Source organism: Oncorhynchus mykiss, chromosome 18 (genome assembly GCF_057628025.1).
Source record: "Oncorhynchus mykiss isolate SJ-2025 chromosome 18, ASM5762802v1, whole genome shotgun sequence".
Classification (NCBI taxonomy): Eukaryota; Metazoa; Chordata; class Actinopteri; order Salmoniformes; family Salmonidae; genus Oncorhynchus; species Oncorhynchus mykiss.
In genome coordinates, this window is record NC_143039.1 from 57,404,672 (window position 1) to 57,419,778 (window position 15,107).

Here is a 15,107-nt window from a genome sequence, read left to right on the forward strand (position 1 = left end):
AATAGTTACTGCTGTTCAATGGCTATTTCTATTAATGATTTATATTCACGGAAATAGGAATTACGGATTGTAGCTATAAAAACAGAGAGAGACGTAGGGAGCAGGGACATTAGTTATGTTGGGTCTCTGAAGGGGTTGGTGTGTGTGTGTGTGTGTGTGTGTGTGTGTCACAGGTTGTTAGTGGCACCGTAATTGGGGAGGACGGGCTCGTGGTAATGGCTGGAGAGGAATGTGTGGAATGGTATTAAACATATGGTTTCTATGTGTTCATTGCCATTCCATTCGCTCCGTTCCAGCCATTATTGTGAGCCGTCCTCCCCTCAGCAGCCTCCGCTGTGTGTGTGTGTGTGTGTGTGTGTGTGTGTGTGTGTGTGTGTGTGTGTGTGTGTGTGTGTGTGTGTGTGTGTGTGTGTGTGTGTGTGTGTGTGTGTGTGTGTGTGTGTTGGGCATATTTCATGTGTGGTCATTAAGCATATTAGATGAGAGGAAATGAGAAGACAGGAAACACTGAGGAAGGGTGCATGGACACAATATAAAGAGATGATCAGAGAGATAGCAGGATTAAGTGTGTGTGTGTGTGTGTGTGACACATGCATGGTTAGAGAGATGGTTAATGGGATATTTAGATAGTCGTTGTGAGGTTCAGACTCCTGCTCACGATTTTGTGACAGAGAGAAGAGAGAGAGAATTTGAGACAAAAGGAGAGAAAGGAAAACTTCAAACTGACTCTCATTTTAGGATCCATAGTGCACCCCCTTCCCCAAACAACCACAAAGGACCAATATTTCTTATGCTTCCTAAAGATTTTCTCTGAACTGTAGGACGAGTTATTTCAAGGCACATTGGTCATTTTGAAAAACATTAATTCCACACATTTCATAGTTGAGTGTTCCCTCTTCTTTTGATCACAAACAACATAATGTGTCAAATGCTCAAACTACAGTATTATCCATGTTTTATAAATTACAAACTTATTTTATACAATGATAGGATTTAGATAAATGTAAATGTCCCTGCCTGTAACAGTGCACATAATGCATACATTAAGTAGCCTAGAAACAAATCGAGCCATAAAGATTCAGGTTCAACTTTCCTAATTCTACTATGGATTTCAAATGGTAGTTCAATCATTTTTATTGCTGCCCCTGCACTAATGCACATGTGAGATAAACAACTGACACGTTACTTTATCACTTCTGTTACCCACATGCCTGTTGTTTTCATGTCAACGTAACAATTTTTCAAGTAACTATTTGTCATAAAATAATAATAAAATCAAAAAGCAGAAGCGAAGTCGGCTTTTTGATTTTGCCGTTAAAAGTGTTTGTTTTCCATGTTATTTGACCAAGAGAAATATTTCATTTGATGTGGATGTTTTGTGTCTTTGCCCATATCTTTGCTCCTTTTGATGTAAATGTTTGAGGACAGGGTTTTGTTCTTACTGGATTATATTAGAATGATAATCGCACAGAAAGGGACAGGGCAACAACTCTTACAATTACAACTACTGAATCCTGCTAGAAACTGTTCTTAATTATACAACTACCTTTTTTTGCCAAAGTGGAGATACTTAAAATATGTTTTTTTCCCATGCTACAGACGGGTAGGGGTGGTATACAGAAGACAGCCCTATTTGGTAAAAGACCAAGTCCATATTATGGCAAGAACAGCTCAAATAAGCAAAGAGAAAAGACAGTCCATCATTACTTTAAGACATGAAGGCCAGTAAATGTGGTACATTTCAAGAACTTTGAAAGTTTCTTCAAGTGCAGTCGCAAACCCATCAAGCACTATAATGAAACTGGCTCTCATGAGGACCGCCACAGGAAAGGAAGACCCAGAGTTACCTCTGCTGCAGAAGATAAGTTCATTAGAGTTACCAGCCTCAGAAATTGCAGCCCAAATAAATGCTTCACAGAGTTCAAGTAACAGACACATCTCAACATCAACTGTTCAGATGAGAATGTGTGAATCAAGACACAAGCAAAGGACATTAGACCGGTGGAAATCTGTCCTTTGGTCTGATGAGTCCAAATTTGAGATTTTTGGTTCCAACCGCCATGTCTTTGTGATATGCAGAGTAGGTGAACGGATGATCTCTGCATGTGTGGGTCCCACTGTGAAGCATGGAGAAGGTGTGATGTTGTGAGGGTGCTTTGCTGGTGACACTGTCAGTGATTTATTTAGAATTCAAGGTGCATTTAACCAGCATGGCTACCACAGCATTCTGCAGCTATATGCCATCTGGTTTGTGCTTAGTGGGATTATAATTAGTTTTTCAACAGGACAATGACCCAACACACCCCCAGCCTGTGTAAGGGCTTCAGAATCACCTGACCTCACATTGAGATGGTTTGGGATGAGTTGGACTGCAGCACTCTCAGCACCCATACTTCCTGCGGCTATGCCTAGGCTACATAGCTTTGCACTATATGGAATTTGTATAATCACATACTTATTCACCAGGTATCCCCCTTTCCCTTTCCTTTCATGGTTCATGCCCTTTCTGAAGTAGGCTAGGACCAAACAAGTGCATGAGACTTGACTTGAGTTACAATGTAAGATGTGTTTGAATAACTATTCGATTTCAGTGTATTACAAACATTGTTACAATGTTGCAATTACCCATAGTTGATTGCAGTAGAATTAAACACCATTTGTGTTTAAAAAAAATAATTTTCTTTATCAGACTGCTTAGTTTCGTTTTTATTGAAACATAAAATGTATTGTCTTTGAAACATTTGCAGACTATAATTTTGCCCTGAGACACTAGATAGATAGATCGTGAACTAGATCGTGAACAAATCGGAGTTACTTGGACGCTTCATTTGTGATTCATAAATCAAATGAAACTTTTCATGAATTTAGAAATGTGTTTTTATCGCCAGAAAATATAGTGTATAGCGTTCTTTCGAGGGAAAAGAACGTTATGCGCTGTGAGCTCGAGCTGCCTGCCTTTCATCTTTCTGCCTGGCTCGCGCTTCTGCGCTGCTGCTGGTTGTGAGGCTCGCGCTGCACGGTGTGTGAGAATCCTGGGACTTGGTGATGTCAAACTGGTTGGGTCATTTGAAGGTTAGCTGCCTCGGATGGGTTCATAGAAAGTTCACTCGCATATATTAGGCAATTCAATCTTTCATTCTCTGTGTCCAAACTAGTAGGAAATGAGCTGCATGGAGGCAGGATAACCCATTCGTTATCCGAACGGGGAGACGTGGTTTTAAAACGCGATCTGTGATATTTATGAGAAAAATATTTTCAATACGGCGGGCTCGAGCGAGGACCGTGTTGTTAATGGCACGGGACGGGACGGTGCAAAACATTTATACGATAAACACGTTGGGACGTTACGGAGCTGACTGACACCTTTTCATTGCAACAACCGGACTCCGGAGAAAAATGGCATATCATAATTTGGGTCAATTACAAGCTTTTAGCGGTGTTGTCTGTCATAGTTCTTGATTGTTTTAGTCTAGGAAGAAGACCAAGATTTTACGTGCCAAAAAAGGGTCCGAATTTGATGGAGTTGTGTGCACTTATGTTTGCGAATCTTACCCACATCTCAAGGACCCTTTAAAGGCACACAATAACAGGGTGACTGTTGCGACTAAGGGACATCATGTTTGACTGTATGGATGTGCTAGCGGTGAGCCCGGGACAAATGTTGGATTTCTACACTTCGCGTCCCTCTTCGTGCATGCTGCAAGAAAAGGCACTGAAAGCGTGCTTCAGCGGGCTCGCTCAGAGAGACTGGCAACACCGCCGGAGCGCACAGTGTAGGTTCACTTTTGTTCCATTCCCTTTCATTTCATGTGTCTACAGCCTAGTAGCCTAATAACTGTAGCCTATCATAACAATGACATAATCAAATTATAATAGCCATGATGTGCCTGGCTTGTCCACTTGATCCCGCTATCTCTCTGATCATCTCTTTATATTGTGTTCATGCACCCTTCCTCACAGTGTTTGTTTCCTGTCTTCTCATTTCCTCTTGTCTAATATGCTTAATGACCAGACATGAAATATGCCCAACACACACACACACACACACACACACACACACACACACACACACACACACACACACACACACACACACACACTTCACTTCACTTGTGACTCCCCCACCCCCACCATTGCCTCCTAAATCACCCATAAAGAGTGTTGTAGGGTGTACCTGTCTCTGAGTGTTAAGTGACTAGTTAGAAAACTTCTTCAAGAATTAAACAACAGAAGAGAATAGATACTTTATTGGCCATTTTTTTAACAGAAATGTTTTCAAATGACTTGTAGAGCAGCTATTGCGTTAATTTGTAACAACTCACTTTTTTTTTGTCCTGTCACTGTGAACTGGCCCTGTGCTTGAAGTGTTCCTCCTAGTCCTAGCCTTGTCATATTTCATCTGTACACACTTGGTTAATACATTCTGGATGTGGAAACAGCTCCCTACAGCAGGCTGATGTATGTTCAGGTGCGATGTCTCAAATTCCACCCTACTCCCTGCATTGTGTAATTATTTTGACCAGAGCCCTATGGGGAATAGGGTGCCATTTGGGACGCAGACCTCCCTCCCTCTGCCTTGACACCTCCCTCCCTCTGCCTTGACACCTCCCTCCCTCTTCCTTGATACCTCCCTCCCTCTGCCTTGACACCTCCCTCCCTCTGCCTTGACACCTCCCTCCCTCTGCCTTGACACCTCCCTCCCTCTTCCTTGACACCTCCCTCCCTCTGCCTTGACACCTCCCTCCCTCTGCCTTGACACCTCCCTCCCTCTTCCTTGACACCTCCTTCCCTCTGCCTTGACACCTCCCTCCCTCTGCATTGACACCTCCCTCTGCCTTGACACCTCCCTCCCTCTGCCTTGACACCTCCCTCACTCTGCCTTGACACCTCCCTCCCTCTTCCTTGACACCGCCCTCCCTCTTCCTTGACACCTCCTTCCCTCTGCCTTGACACCTCCCTCCCTCTGCCTTGACACCTCCCTCCCTCTTCCTTGACACCTCCTTCCCTCTGCCTTGACACCTCCCTCCCTCTGCCTTGACACCTCCCTCCCTCTGCCTTGACACCTCCCCCCTCTGCCTTGACACCTCCCTCCCTCTGCCTTGACACCTCCCTCCCTCTGCCTTGACACCTCCCTCCCTCTGCCTTGACACTGCCCTCCCTATTCCTTGACACCTCCTTCCCTCTGCCTTGACACCTCCCTCCCTCTGCCTTGACACCTCCCTCCCTCTTCCTTGACACCTCCTTCCCTCTGCCTTGACACCTCCCTCCCTCTGCCTTGACACCTCCCTCCCTCTGCCTTGACACCTCCCCCCCCTCTGCCTTGACACCTACATCCCAACACAAGAGAGATGACAGGGGGCAAATATTGCAGCTGTGATGGCACACTGTGGTATTTCATCTTAATAGAATGGGAGTTTATCAAGATTGGATTTGTTGGGCAGTGTTTTTACAGCTAATGCTGGTTTGCCTGAGGCTGATGCCGTGCAGGTGTTTGTACACATGCATATACACACACTCGCATTCAAATAAACGCATACAAGAACACACGCATACATGTAATAGTGCCAGACATGCACACAAACATGTACAGTTGGCATTGCTGATCTGATTTTAGTTGTCCTTGATGTCCTTTGTGTTTTTATTGTTTTTCTTTTTCTTTTTTCCCCTTGGTTGTTGGTGCATTGGGGGGTTCTTGGGGGTGGGGGTTCATTCTCTTGGTTGTTGGTGCATTGGGGGGTTCTTGGGGGTGGGGGTTCATTCTCTTGGTTGTTGGTGCATTGGGGGGTTCTTGGGGGTGGGGAATGGAATTAATTGTATTTTTATAGATGTTTTTTCTTCTGGGAGGGACTGTGGGAGGAGGGGTCTCGAATGGTTGAGGGACTGCTATTGGGGAACTGTGCGGAGATCTTGGATCATTGACCCTGGATGTTTCTGTGTGTCGCTCTGAATGGGAATCTGTTGGATGACTGGTGTGGTGTAGTTGTTGAGCAGCTTCACTGCAAGCATATTGTATGTTTCGGATATTCAATTAAAAAAAAGAATACAAAAAATGATTGGATTTGTTTTCAAATTCATTGTGGGTCTGTGTAATCTGAGATAAATATGTGTCTCTGAAATGGTTTCTCACTCACAATTCAATTCAAAGGGCTTTATTGGCATGGGAAACATATGTTAACATTGCCAAAGCAAGTGAAATAGATAATAAACAAAAGTAAAATAAACAATAAAAAATGAACTCTCTCTGTTTCTCTCTCTCTCTCTCTCTGACACTGAATTAGTTAAATGTCCTTTTCAAAAAGGTTAGCCGGCTACATTTGGAAAATGTCAAACCTGTGCATTCTGAACGGCCTGTTCCAAGGCTATAGACAGACCTGTTTTATACAGTCTGTGAGAGACCCTTTTTTTCCGACAAGAATGATGGCACACAGCACACACTCTCTTTATACACTTCCTATACAGAACATTGCTAAAAAAGCATTTTTTTTACACACTGACTCACAGAAGTTGGCTAGCCTGTCTATCCTATCACACATTCAAGTCGGTGGTTTGCAGCTAGATAATAACCTTAGGTTATGAAATACTTAGCTTATCTCTGTGTGTTTGCCTGAGCCCCCTTCAAAAAGCACGATCTCCGGCAAGTCAAGTGTTTGTTAATGCTCTCTCCCTGGCCCGGCCCCTACACTTGATTTATTTTGATAGTTTAACGACCAGAGAGCAGATAATGTTAAGCTGCCATGCTGTCTGTCACTTCACAACACTTCCCAGGACGTGTTTGCTAGAGGCACAAATCACAGCGAAGTGGCCCTTATCAGTAGCAGCAAAAGTGGAAAGGGTGGCTACTTCTTCTCACCCCATTTCACTGCGCTCCTACAGGAGGCTACTCTCTCCATTGTTTTAACTAAGCAATTCATCTCAAGAATATGAATAGCCTCTCTTTATTTGTTTAATTAGATTTGTTTTGTATTTTGTCTTTTTATGCCATATCAAATATTGCTAATTTGTTTATCTGGCAAAGCAGATTTAATCCCACATAAAATATATTCCTATTTATAAAACAATAATCACTGTAATAATACATCATGAATGAAATTATAATAAATCAATACATCATATTTCAAATAATACCCATCATTTACAATTTTTCTTCATTTTAAATGGTTTGTAGATGCAAATTTCAGTTCTACATTTGCACCATCTAATTTGTCTGCAGTGAAAACCGTAGGTATGGCTTTGCTTTCATGACATTGTTGTTAAATCCTCATATTTCAGTTTCAACCTCATTTTGATCATCTCAATTGATGGTTTAGCTGAACTGTTATATGTGCAGACTGCTTATATCGTATGAAAGGTTTGTGTGTGTGTGTTTGCCTTTGTGTGTGTGTGTTTGTCTGAACACCTTACATGAGAGAGAACAGAGAATGCAATAAGGGTATTCCATGGATTTATAATATTCTCCAGGTGTAGTAGCTAGGGCAGTGTACCATTTGTCATTGATAAGACTTATCTGTGGTGTGATCACTAATAGAAAAGGTCATAAGTGAGTGTGTGCGTACGCGCGTGTGTGTGTGTGCTACGTAATTAAATCATCTTGAACATTAAAGTATAAGTAACTCATCGTGTTCATTAATCACCACACACAAGGTGCATTTGATTAGCATTTCAATGCAATTAGAAAACCATTTGCCATTCATGCACAGAGGGTGTGTGTGTGTGTGTGTGTGTGTGTGTGTGTGTGTGTGTGTGTTGCAAATTACCCTGATAACAGACTCGCTTGAATTCATCACCAAGGCAATGGAGCGAAACAAGATAGAACCGATTGTGATTTTCTTTTATCTCCCCCACTATTTCATATGCATAGACTGCACATTAGCCTTGTGGCATTGGACTCGTCTTGCAACACTTTGCCCTCGCTCATCTTTAAATAAGGACCAGTTAAAATTGTACTTTGATTTGAAGAGCTTCCCAAAGAGGTCCTTGAAACTTTGGTTTTTATTAATTAAATGTATTCAGTACAATGGAACCCACAAGGATTTAAATGAAATCTATTCACTATGAGCTGCGCTTCATACACGCACACTTGTGCAGGCATGCACAAGCACATACACACACACACACACACACACACACACATACACACACACACACACACACACACACACACACACACACACACACACACACACACACACGTACACACACACGCACGCACACACACGTACACACACACGCACACTTGTGCAGGCATGCACGAGCACAAACACACACACACATACACACACACTTGCGCAGACATGCGCAAGCAGGTGCGCACACACAAGCCTTATTTTAGAATGAGCGGGAATACTAATTGTTGTGTGAAGGATACAATGAGAAGGGGTTGGTGTGCATGTGCATTTGTGTGTGTGTGTTAACGTAGAGGGATCAGTGGCATTGTGTTGAACATGAGATGATGAATACAGAAGTGATATTATGATGTGCAATGCATGCTCTAAAAACATAGACACACATAGAAATCTTTGCAAAATATATAGCTTAGTTTTATATTAAGGACATTGTTATTTTTATTGGTTGGTTTTACATCATATAATAGACATCCAGGACAGTAATGTACAGCTAGCTATTCGTTACCATAGGTACTACTGTATTATGTATAGGCCTATAGATTTCAAGGTTATTGCAAAATGCCATTACATTTTTCGATTAACTGAAAATAACAATATGAGTATAATCTTTGAGAAACTTGAGAATAGTGTAAGTATTCAGTCCTTTGAAAGGAATAGTAGCCATAGAATTCTAACAGGTCACGACAGTACAGTATGACTGTTTTCTTTTTCTGTCATCGATATTGATGTGGCTTTGGAAGCTGTGATCCCAAGGCCTTTCGGGACTTGAATGCCGAGGAAACATTCAAACCATTCACACGTTCACTTAAAGTGTCTAAGGGCTAGCCATTGTCAAGTAAGTAAAGCACAATATTGATGGTACAAAAACGTGTTCAGATATCGCTACGGAGGTTAGTTGTTCTCCCATCCTACTGTCCTCTTATTCTTCTAGTGAAGTAGGTTATACAATGAATTGCTGATTTGTATTGCATGGACTGTATATGACTCGGGCAGGCATAATAGTTCCTAAAGATTGTGTGTGTGTGTGTGTCTTTGTGTTTGTGGGTGTGTTTGCGTGTTTGTGTGTGTATGTGTGTGCGCACTCACGTGTTTGTGTGTGTGCCTGCCTGCCTACTTAAGTGCGTATATTGTGTGTGTGTACACGTGTGTGCTTCCATACACATGTATCAACAGTCTCATGTTTTCTCTGCAGTTTCATCCGTGTAGCTGAACAACAACATATACACATCTGTCCAATGCCATGTTCTCCCTTTGTTGTAAACAGTGAGCAGACAGTCAGACCATGCTTCACATAACATTGTGATATAATATACAACTACAGCCTGTCATATGTATTCATTAGGCCCTGTCCCTGTTTTTCTCTTAATGTGATTCAGATAGGGACATGAAAGACCATGGTACAGCGTTCACACCAAGCTGATTCAACGGGCATGTGAAACGCTGTTGGACGGGGATGGAGGGATGGGGGGATAAAATGGAGGGCAGCAACTATGAAACGAAAGGGAAGCTGTTGGATGCTGGGTTGTGTTGAATGGAGATGAGTAGGGAGTTTTACTGGACCCCCGATTTGAGACAGGAGGGACCACACTCAGCACCACATTCAGCACGCCAGCGACAGGGACAGATGCTGCAGTGCTGGAACACCACACCACTGCCTGCTGGTTCCAGATCTGTCAGGCCATTCTCAATGTTTGGCACTGACAATGACCATAGGAATTGGCTACACAGCACAAACAGATCTGGGGCCATGCTATGCCACCCAAGGGGCCAGGGTTCCGGTTTGGAAGCACGGTTTCGACTGATCCTACGGTACTGCAGTTTAACTGACATCCGGCCCAGAAAGACAATTTCCATAGACATCCCCTTAGAGAAGTCAAATTTGAACATTTCTAATAAGTCACTTTAGTCGTCACCTTTGTGCACAAAACATCCATCTAATTATTCATATAATTGTCGCTGAGGACGTTTTTTTTAAATGGGATATTGGCATTTTATATTCATCCAATCTCTGCCATGATGACATGATGACATTGTCGCTGCTCGTGCTGCTCCCTGTGTGCACTCAGTGTAGTGCATGTGAAGCTGGGCCATGTAAACATTATGGAACCCAGATATACGGCGTAGACGGTCCATGAATCGTAGATTACTTTGAAAAATGGTCGGACATCTTGGATGCAGTTCACTAACTCTCCCGAGGAAGAAACTCCCATTATTCTTGAAGAGGGCTGAGAGAAGGCTGAGAGGAGGCTGAGAGAAGGCTGGGAGGCTGAGAGAAGGCTGGGAGGCTGAGAGGAGGCTGGGAGAAGGCTGGGAGGCTGAGAGAAGGCTGGGAGGCTGAGAGAAGACTGGGAGGCTGAGAGAAGACTGGGAGGCTAAGAGGATGCTGAGAGAAGGCTGGGAGGCTGAGAGAAGACTGGGAGGCTGAGAGGATGCTGAGAGAAGGCTGGGAGGCTGAGAGAAGGCTGGGAGGCTGCTTTTATTTTATTTCACTCTGACATGATGGATGGTGACTCACTTTTATATGGCTGCTAAAAATGAAACAATTAGCAATTAATTAATTTTGACATTTGTGACCGACCGGCTCAATTTGGTTTTATTCAACAAAATTTGAAGTTGTGTTTTTTCTTACATTGGATCAAAGTAGAGACTCAGAGCTACAAAATGGTAAATCATACACTGCTGTTGAGTAACAATGGGAAAGTAATTCTGCTTTGAAAGTTGATCAACTTGTAACCTCACTTTTGAGAAAATGGCCTTTGAAATATTTGGGACCTACAAGAGAGCTTTTCATTCACACCCATTTTAACCCCACCCATCTCTTTAAGGATTCACATGTGAGGAGGCCATGTACTAAACAACCAAAGATTTCAAGACTAAAGGCTGGTTTATACTGCGTAAATTTAATCTGGAGTGCCAGAGTGTGCTCGGGCATTCATAAATTCAGATCGTTGTCAGATAGTCCGTTTGTAAATTCAGAGCGTTTCACTCTCTGAGCATTCAGAGTGCACACTGGACTATTTCGCAGAGAAGTAGGGTTGATCCGAGCGTTCTGACCTAACAACAGCAGTCAAGCACCCAAACTAACTGGCTAACGTTGGCTAGCTGGCTAGCTACTTCCAGACACAAATGAGAGAACAGCTCACTCTGACCATTTTACTCGCCCTAGCAGAGCTGGTAAGGCTGTTATGTTATCCAGAGTGTTGGTGACTGCAACTGTGCTGCTGGCAAACATTTTATTACACATTTTTGACAACGTTTACTGACACAGGCCTTATTCAACTGGTGTTGAGTGGTCGTAAATTCATCAGTTCCTAAGCCAGGCCTTTTATCCTTTGCTCCAACAAGAAAGCCCACCACCTGGATTCAGTCCTATGTAGCAACATTTGAAATGTTTTTTTTTACATTGGATAAAGGTAGACTGAGGGCTAGAAAATAGCAAACAACCAAATATTTCAAGACTAAAAGTGGTAAATAAGGGAAAACTCCAGGTAAAAATATACTTGATCTATTCCTTGGCCTATATCCTAATCTGACTTTGGTGCAGGTCATGTTGTTCTTCACATTACCGTCTGTCGTAAACACACACTATATCAAATAAAAGTTTATTTGTCAAATGCGCAGGATACAGAAGGTGTAAATGGTACAGTGAGGTGGTTACTTGCATAGTAGGAATATCAAAAACAGAACGTGTCTAGATAAAAATATTTTATAAATATTTTATAATTTTCAGATGACGCTTATCCAGACACACTGGTCTAAATTGATGGGCCATGTGAAAGAAATGCTATAACCACCCCCCAGCAAAATCTAGCGACGTGGATGGGCCACTATTGTCTAGATATGTGCACATGTTCATGAAATTATCTCATCAAAAAAAGAAACAGGCCTTTTTCAGGACTCTGTCTTTCTAAGATAATTCGTAAAAATCCAAATAACTTCACAGATCTTCGTTGTAAAGGGTTTAAACACTGTTTCCCATGCTTCAATGAACCATAAACAATTTATGAACATGTACCTGAGGAACGGTCGTTAAGACACTAACAGCTTACAGACGGTTGGCAATTAAGGCCACAGTTATGAAAACTTAGGACACTAAAAAGGCCTTTCTACTGACTCTGAAAAACACCAAAAGAAAGATGCCAAGGGTCCCTGCTCATCTGCGTGAACGTGCCTTCGGCATGCTGCAAGGAGGCATGAGCACTGCAGATGTGGCCAGGGCATAAATTGCCATGTCCGTACTGTGAGACGCCTAAGACAGCTCTACAGGGAGACAGGATGGACAGCTGATCGTCCTCGCAGTGGCATACCACGTGTAACAACACCTGCATAGGATCGGTACATCCGAACATCACACCTGCGGGACAGGTACAGGATGGCAACAACAACTGCCCGAGTTACATCAGGAATGCACAATTCCTCCATCAGTGCTCAGACTGTCCTCAATAGGCTGAGAGAGGCTGGACTGAGGGCTTGTAGGCCTGTTGTAAGGCGGTCTTCACCAGACACCACTGGCAACAACGTCGCCTATGGGCACAAACCCACCGTCGCTGGACCAGACAGGACTGGCAAAAAGTGCTCTTCACTGACGAGTCACGGTTTTGTCTCACCAGGGGTGATGATCGGATTCGTGTTTATCGTCAAAGGAATGAGCGTTACACCGAGGCCTGTACTCTGGAGTGGGATCGATTTGGAGGTGGAGGGTCTGTCTGGGGCGGTGTGTCACAGCATCATCGGACTGAGCCTGTTGTCATTGCAGGCAATCTCAACGCTGTGCGTTACAGGGAAGACACCCTCCTCCCTCATGTGGTACCCTTCCTGCAGGCTCATCCTGACATGACCCTCCAGCATGACAATGCCACCAGCCATACTGCTCATTATGTGCGTGATTTCCTGCAAGACAGGAATGTCAGTGTTCTGCCATGGCCAGTGAAGATCCCGGATCTCAATCCCATTGAGCACATCTGGGAGGGCTAGGGCCAGGGTGAGGGCTAGGGCCATTCCCTCCCAGAAATGTCCGGGAACTTGCAGGTGCCTTGGTGGAAGAGTGGGGTAGCATCTCACAGCAAGAACTAGCAAATCTGTTGCAGTCCATGAGGAGGAGATACACTTCAGTACTTAATGCAAATGGATTTCTGATTAGAATAATATTACCACACAGATCATACACGTAATGTTAGCTAGTGAGCCAGCAAGCTAAAGTTCACTAGCTAGCAAACAGTACGCTTTAAATTAGAAACTTATAGTGTTTAAAAATGTAGCTCGACTCTTGCCCGTATACATGTATGAACACTTTACAGCAGACTGGAAACATTTAACTTATTTGGCCAGTGTTGTGTCAAGTCACTCCGGTTCACACTGACTGTGGCGTGTGCAGAAAGTAGCCCATCAGAACTTTTTGCAACTGATTTGTCGATAGCGCCTACTAAATTCAATGTTGTTGAGAAAAGTAGCAAAACGTTTGTAGTTCTCAATGGCTAACGTTATATATTTAAAAAATGCCGCGGTAGAAAGGACTGTCAACACATACTGAGCAGCTAACGTTATAGACAGAAGCATGCCACATGGCAGACCAATCCAAACTCATCTCCCGGCATGTCCAGCCCATCATTTATCTCAGCCAATCATGGCTAGCAGGAAGGTTCCTGACTTTTTCCCATGGCTAAACCAACTAGGTTTGAAATGTAACAAATTGGAATACAAGTTTTTTATTAAGGCACCAGTAAGTTCACATGTTCCAGAAGGCATTTCTTTCAAAAAATGCCTTTTGATTAAAAAATAAGTTGTTCAAATGCCTCTCCTGTGATGTAGTAACATGTGACATACACCTAGCTTCCTGAAATGGGTCACATATTTTTTCAGTAAATAGCCATGGCAGCATGGTTAATCAGGAATTCCATCATGCTTCTTTTTTAAAGCCCATGTATGTCTATATCACCTTGTAATGGACAAAATCCACAAATGCGAATTGCCATTAAATCTGGAGAGAAACATAATGGTGATGTATTCCAATCTGCTTTCTAATGCTTTAAGGAACTAGAAATGTGCATGTTGAGAATGTGGTAATATTAGGTAAAACTTGAATATAACATTTTCTAAATGTTCTTGAAATGTTCTGAGGACCTCAAAGACTAGGTAAAAATGTATATTGTCTGAAAGTCAATGGAATATTATGTTAAACCTAAAACTAATTTTCTATGAACATCATAAGAACTGACTTATTTGGAAAGTGTAAAGTGTTCTGGGTTACTTTCAGAGAGACACTTTAGATTTTTGGAGGGAGCATTTTAGTGAATGTTAAGAGAATAATAATATTTAATAAAAAATATATATGTATTTGAATGTTTTTGAGATGTTCTCATCCTAATGTTAGATAAAACCCTAACTAGAACTTAATGGGAATCTTAACTAATGTTCTGGGAATGTTCCCGGTTTGCTGGGTTGTCAATAGCTCAGAGATGTTTAATGCAGGTCTAATGCAGGTCTCCTTTACTGCTAAGAGCTGACGTCCGGACCAAATGACCTCTTAAAGTGCTTGCCGGGGAGTGGAGAATCATAACAACTTCGTCAGGCTCTTAGGGAAAGAATTTCTAAAGATTAAAAATAAACTTGTCACATTTACTCCTCTCTCTCTATTTGAAACCTTCTCTTCCCCTCTCTCTCTCTCTTCCTCTATCCCTCTCTCTCCCTCTCTCTCTCTCTCTTTTCCTCTATCCCTCTCTCTCCCTCTCTCTCCCTCTCTCTCTCTTTTCCTCTATCCCTCTCTCTCCCTCTCTCTCTCTTTTCCTCTATCCCTCTCTCCCTCTCTCTCTCTTTTCCTCTATCCCTCTCTCTCCCTCTCTCTCTTTTCCTCTATCCCTCTCTCTCCCTCTCTCTCTTTTCCTCTATCCCTCTCTCTCCCTCTCTCTCCCTCTCTCTCTCTTTTCCTCTATCTCTCTCTCTCCCTCTCTCTCTCTTTTCCTCTATCCCTCTCTCTCCCTCTCTCTC

General features: G+C 42.8%; 1 protein-coding gene across 1 annotated transcript in view; it reads left to right on the top strand.

The window, feature by feature from the left end:
- Positions 1-2,993: 2,993 nt before the first annotated feature.
- LOC110496841 (retinoic acid receptor alpha-A) overlaps positions 2,994-15,107 on the top strand; it is a 131,948-nt gene continuing 119,834 nt past the window's right edge. Inside the window, exon 1 of the mRNA XM_036953008.2 lies at positions 2,994-3,773. Coding sequence (XP_036808903.1) covers positions 3,617-3,773 — 157 coding nt within the window. The 5' untranslated portion in view covers positions 2,994-3,616. The remainder of the gene's footprint in view (positions 3,774-15,107) is intronic.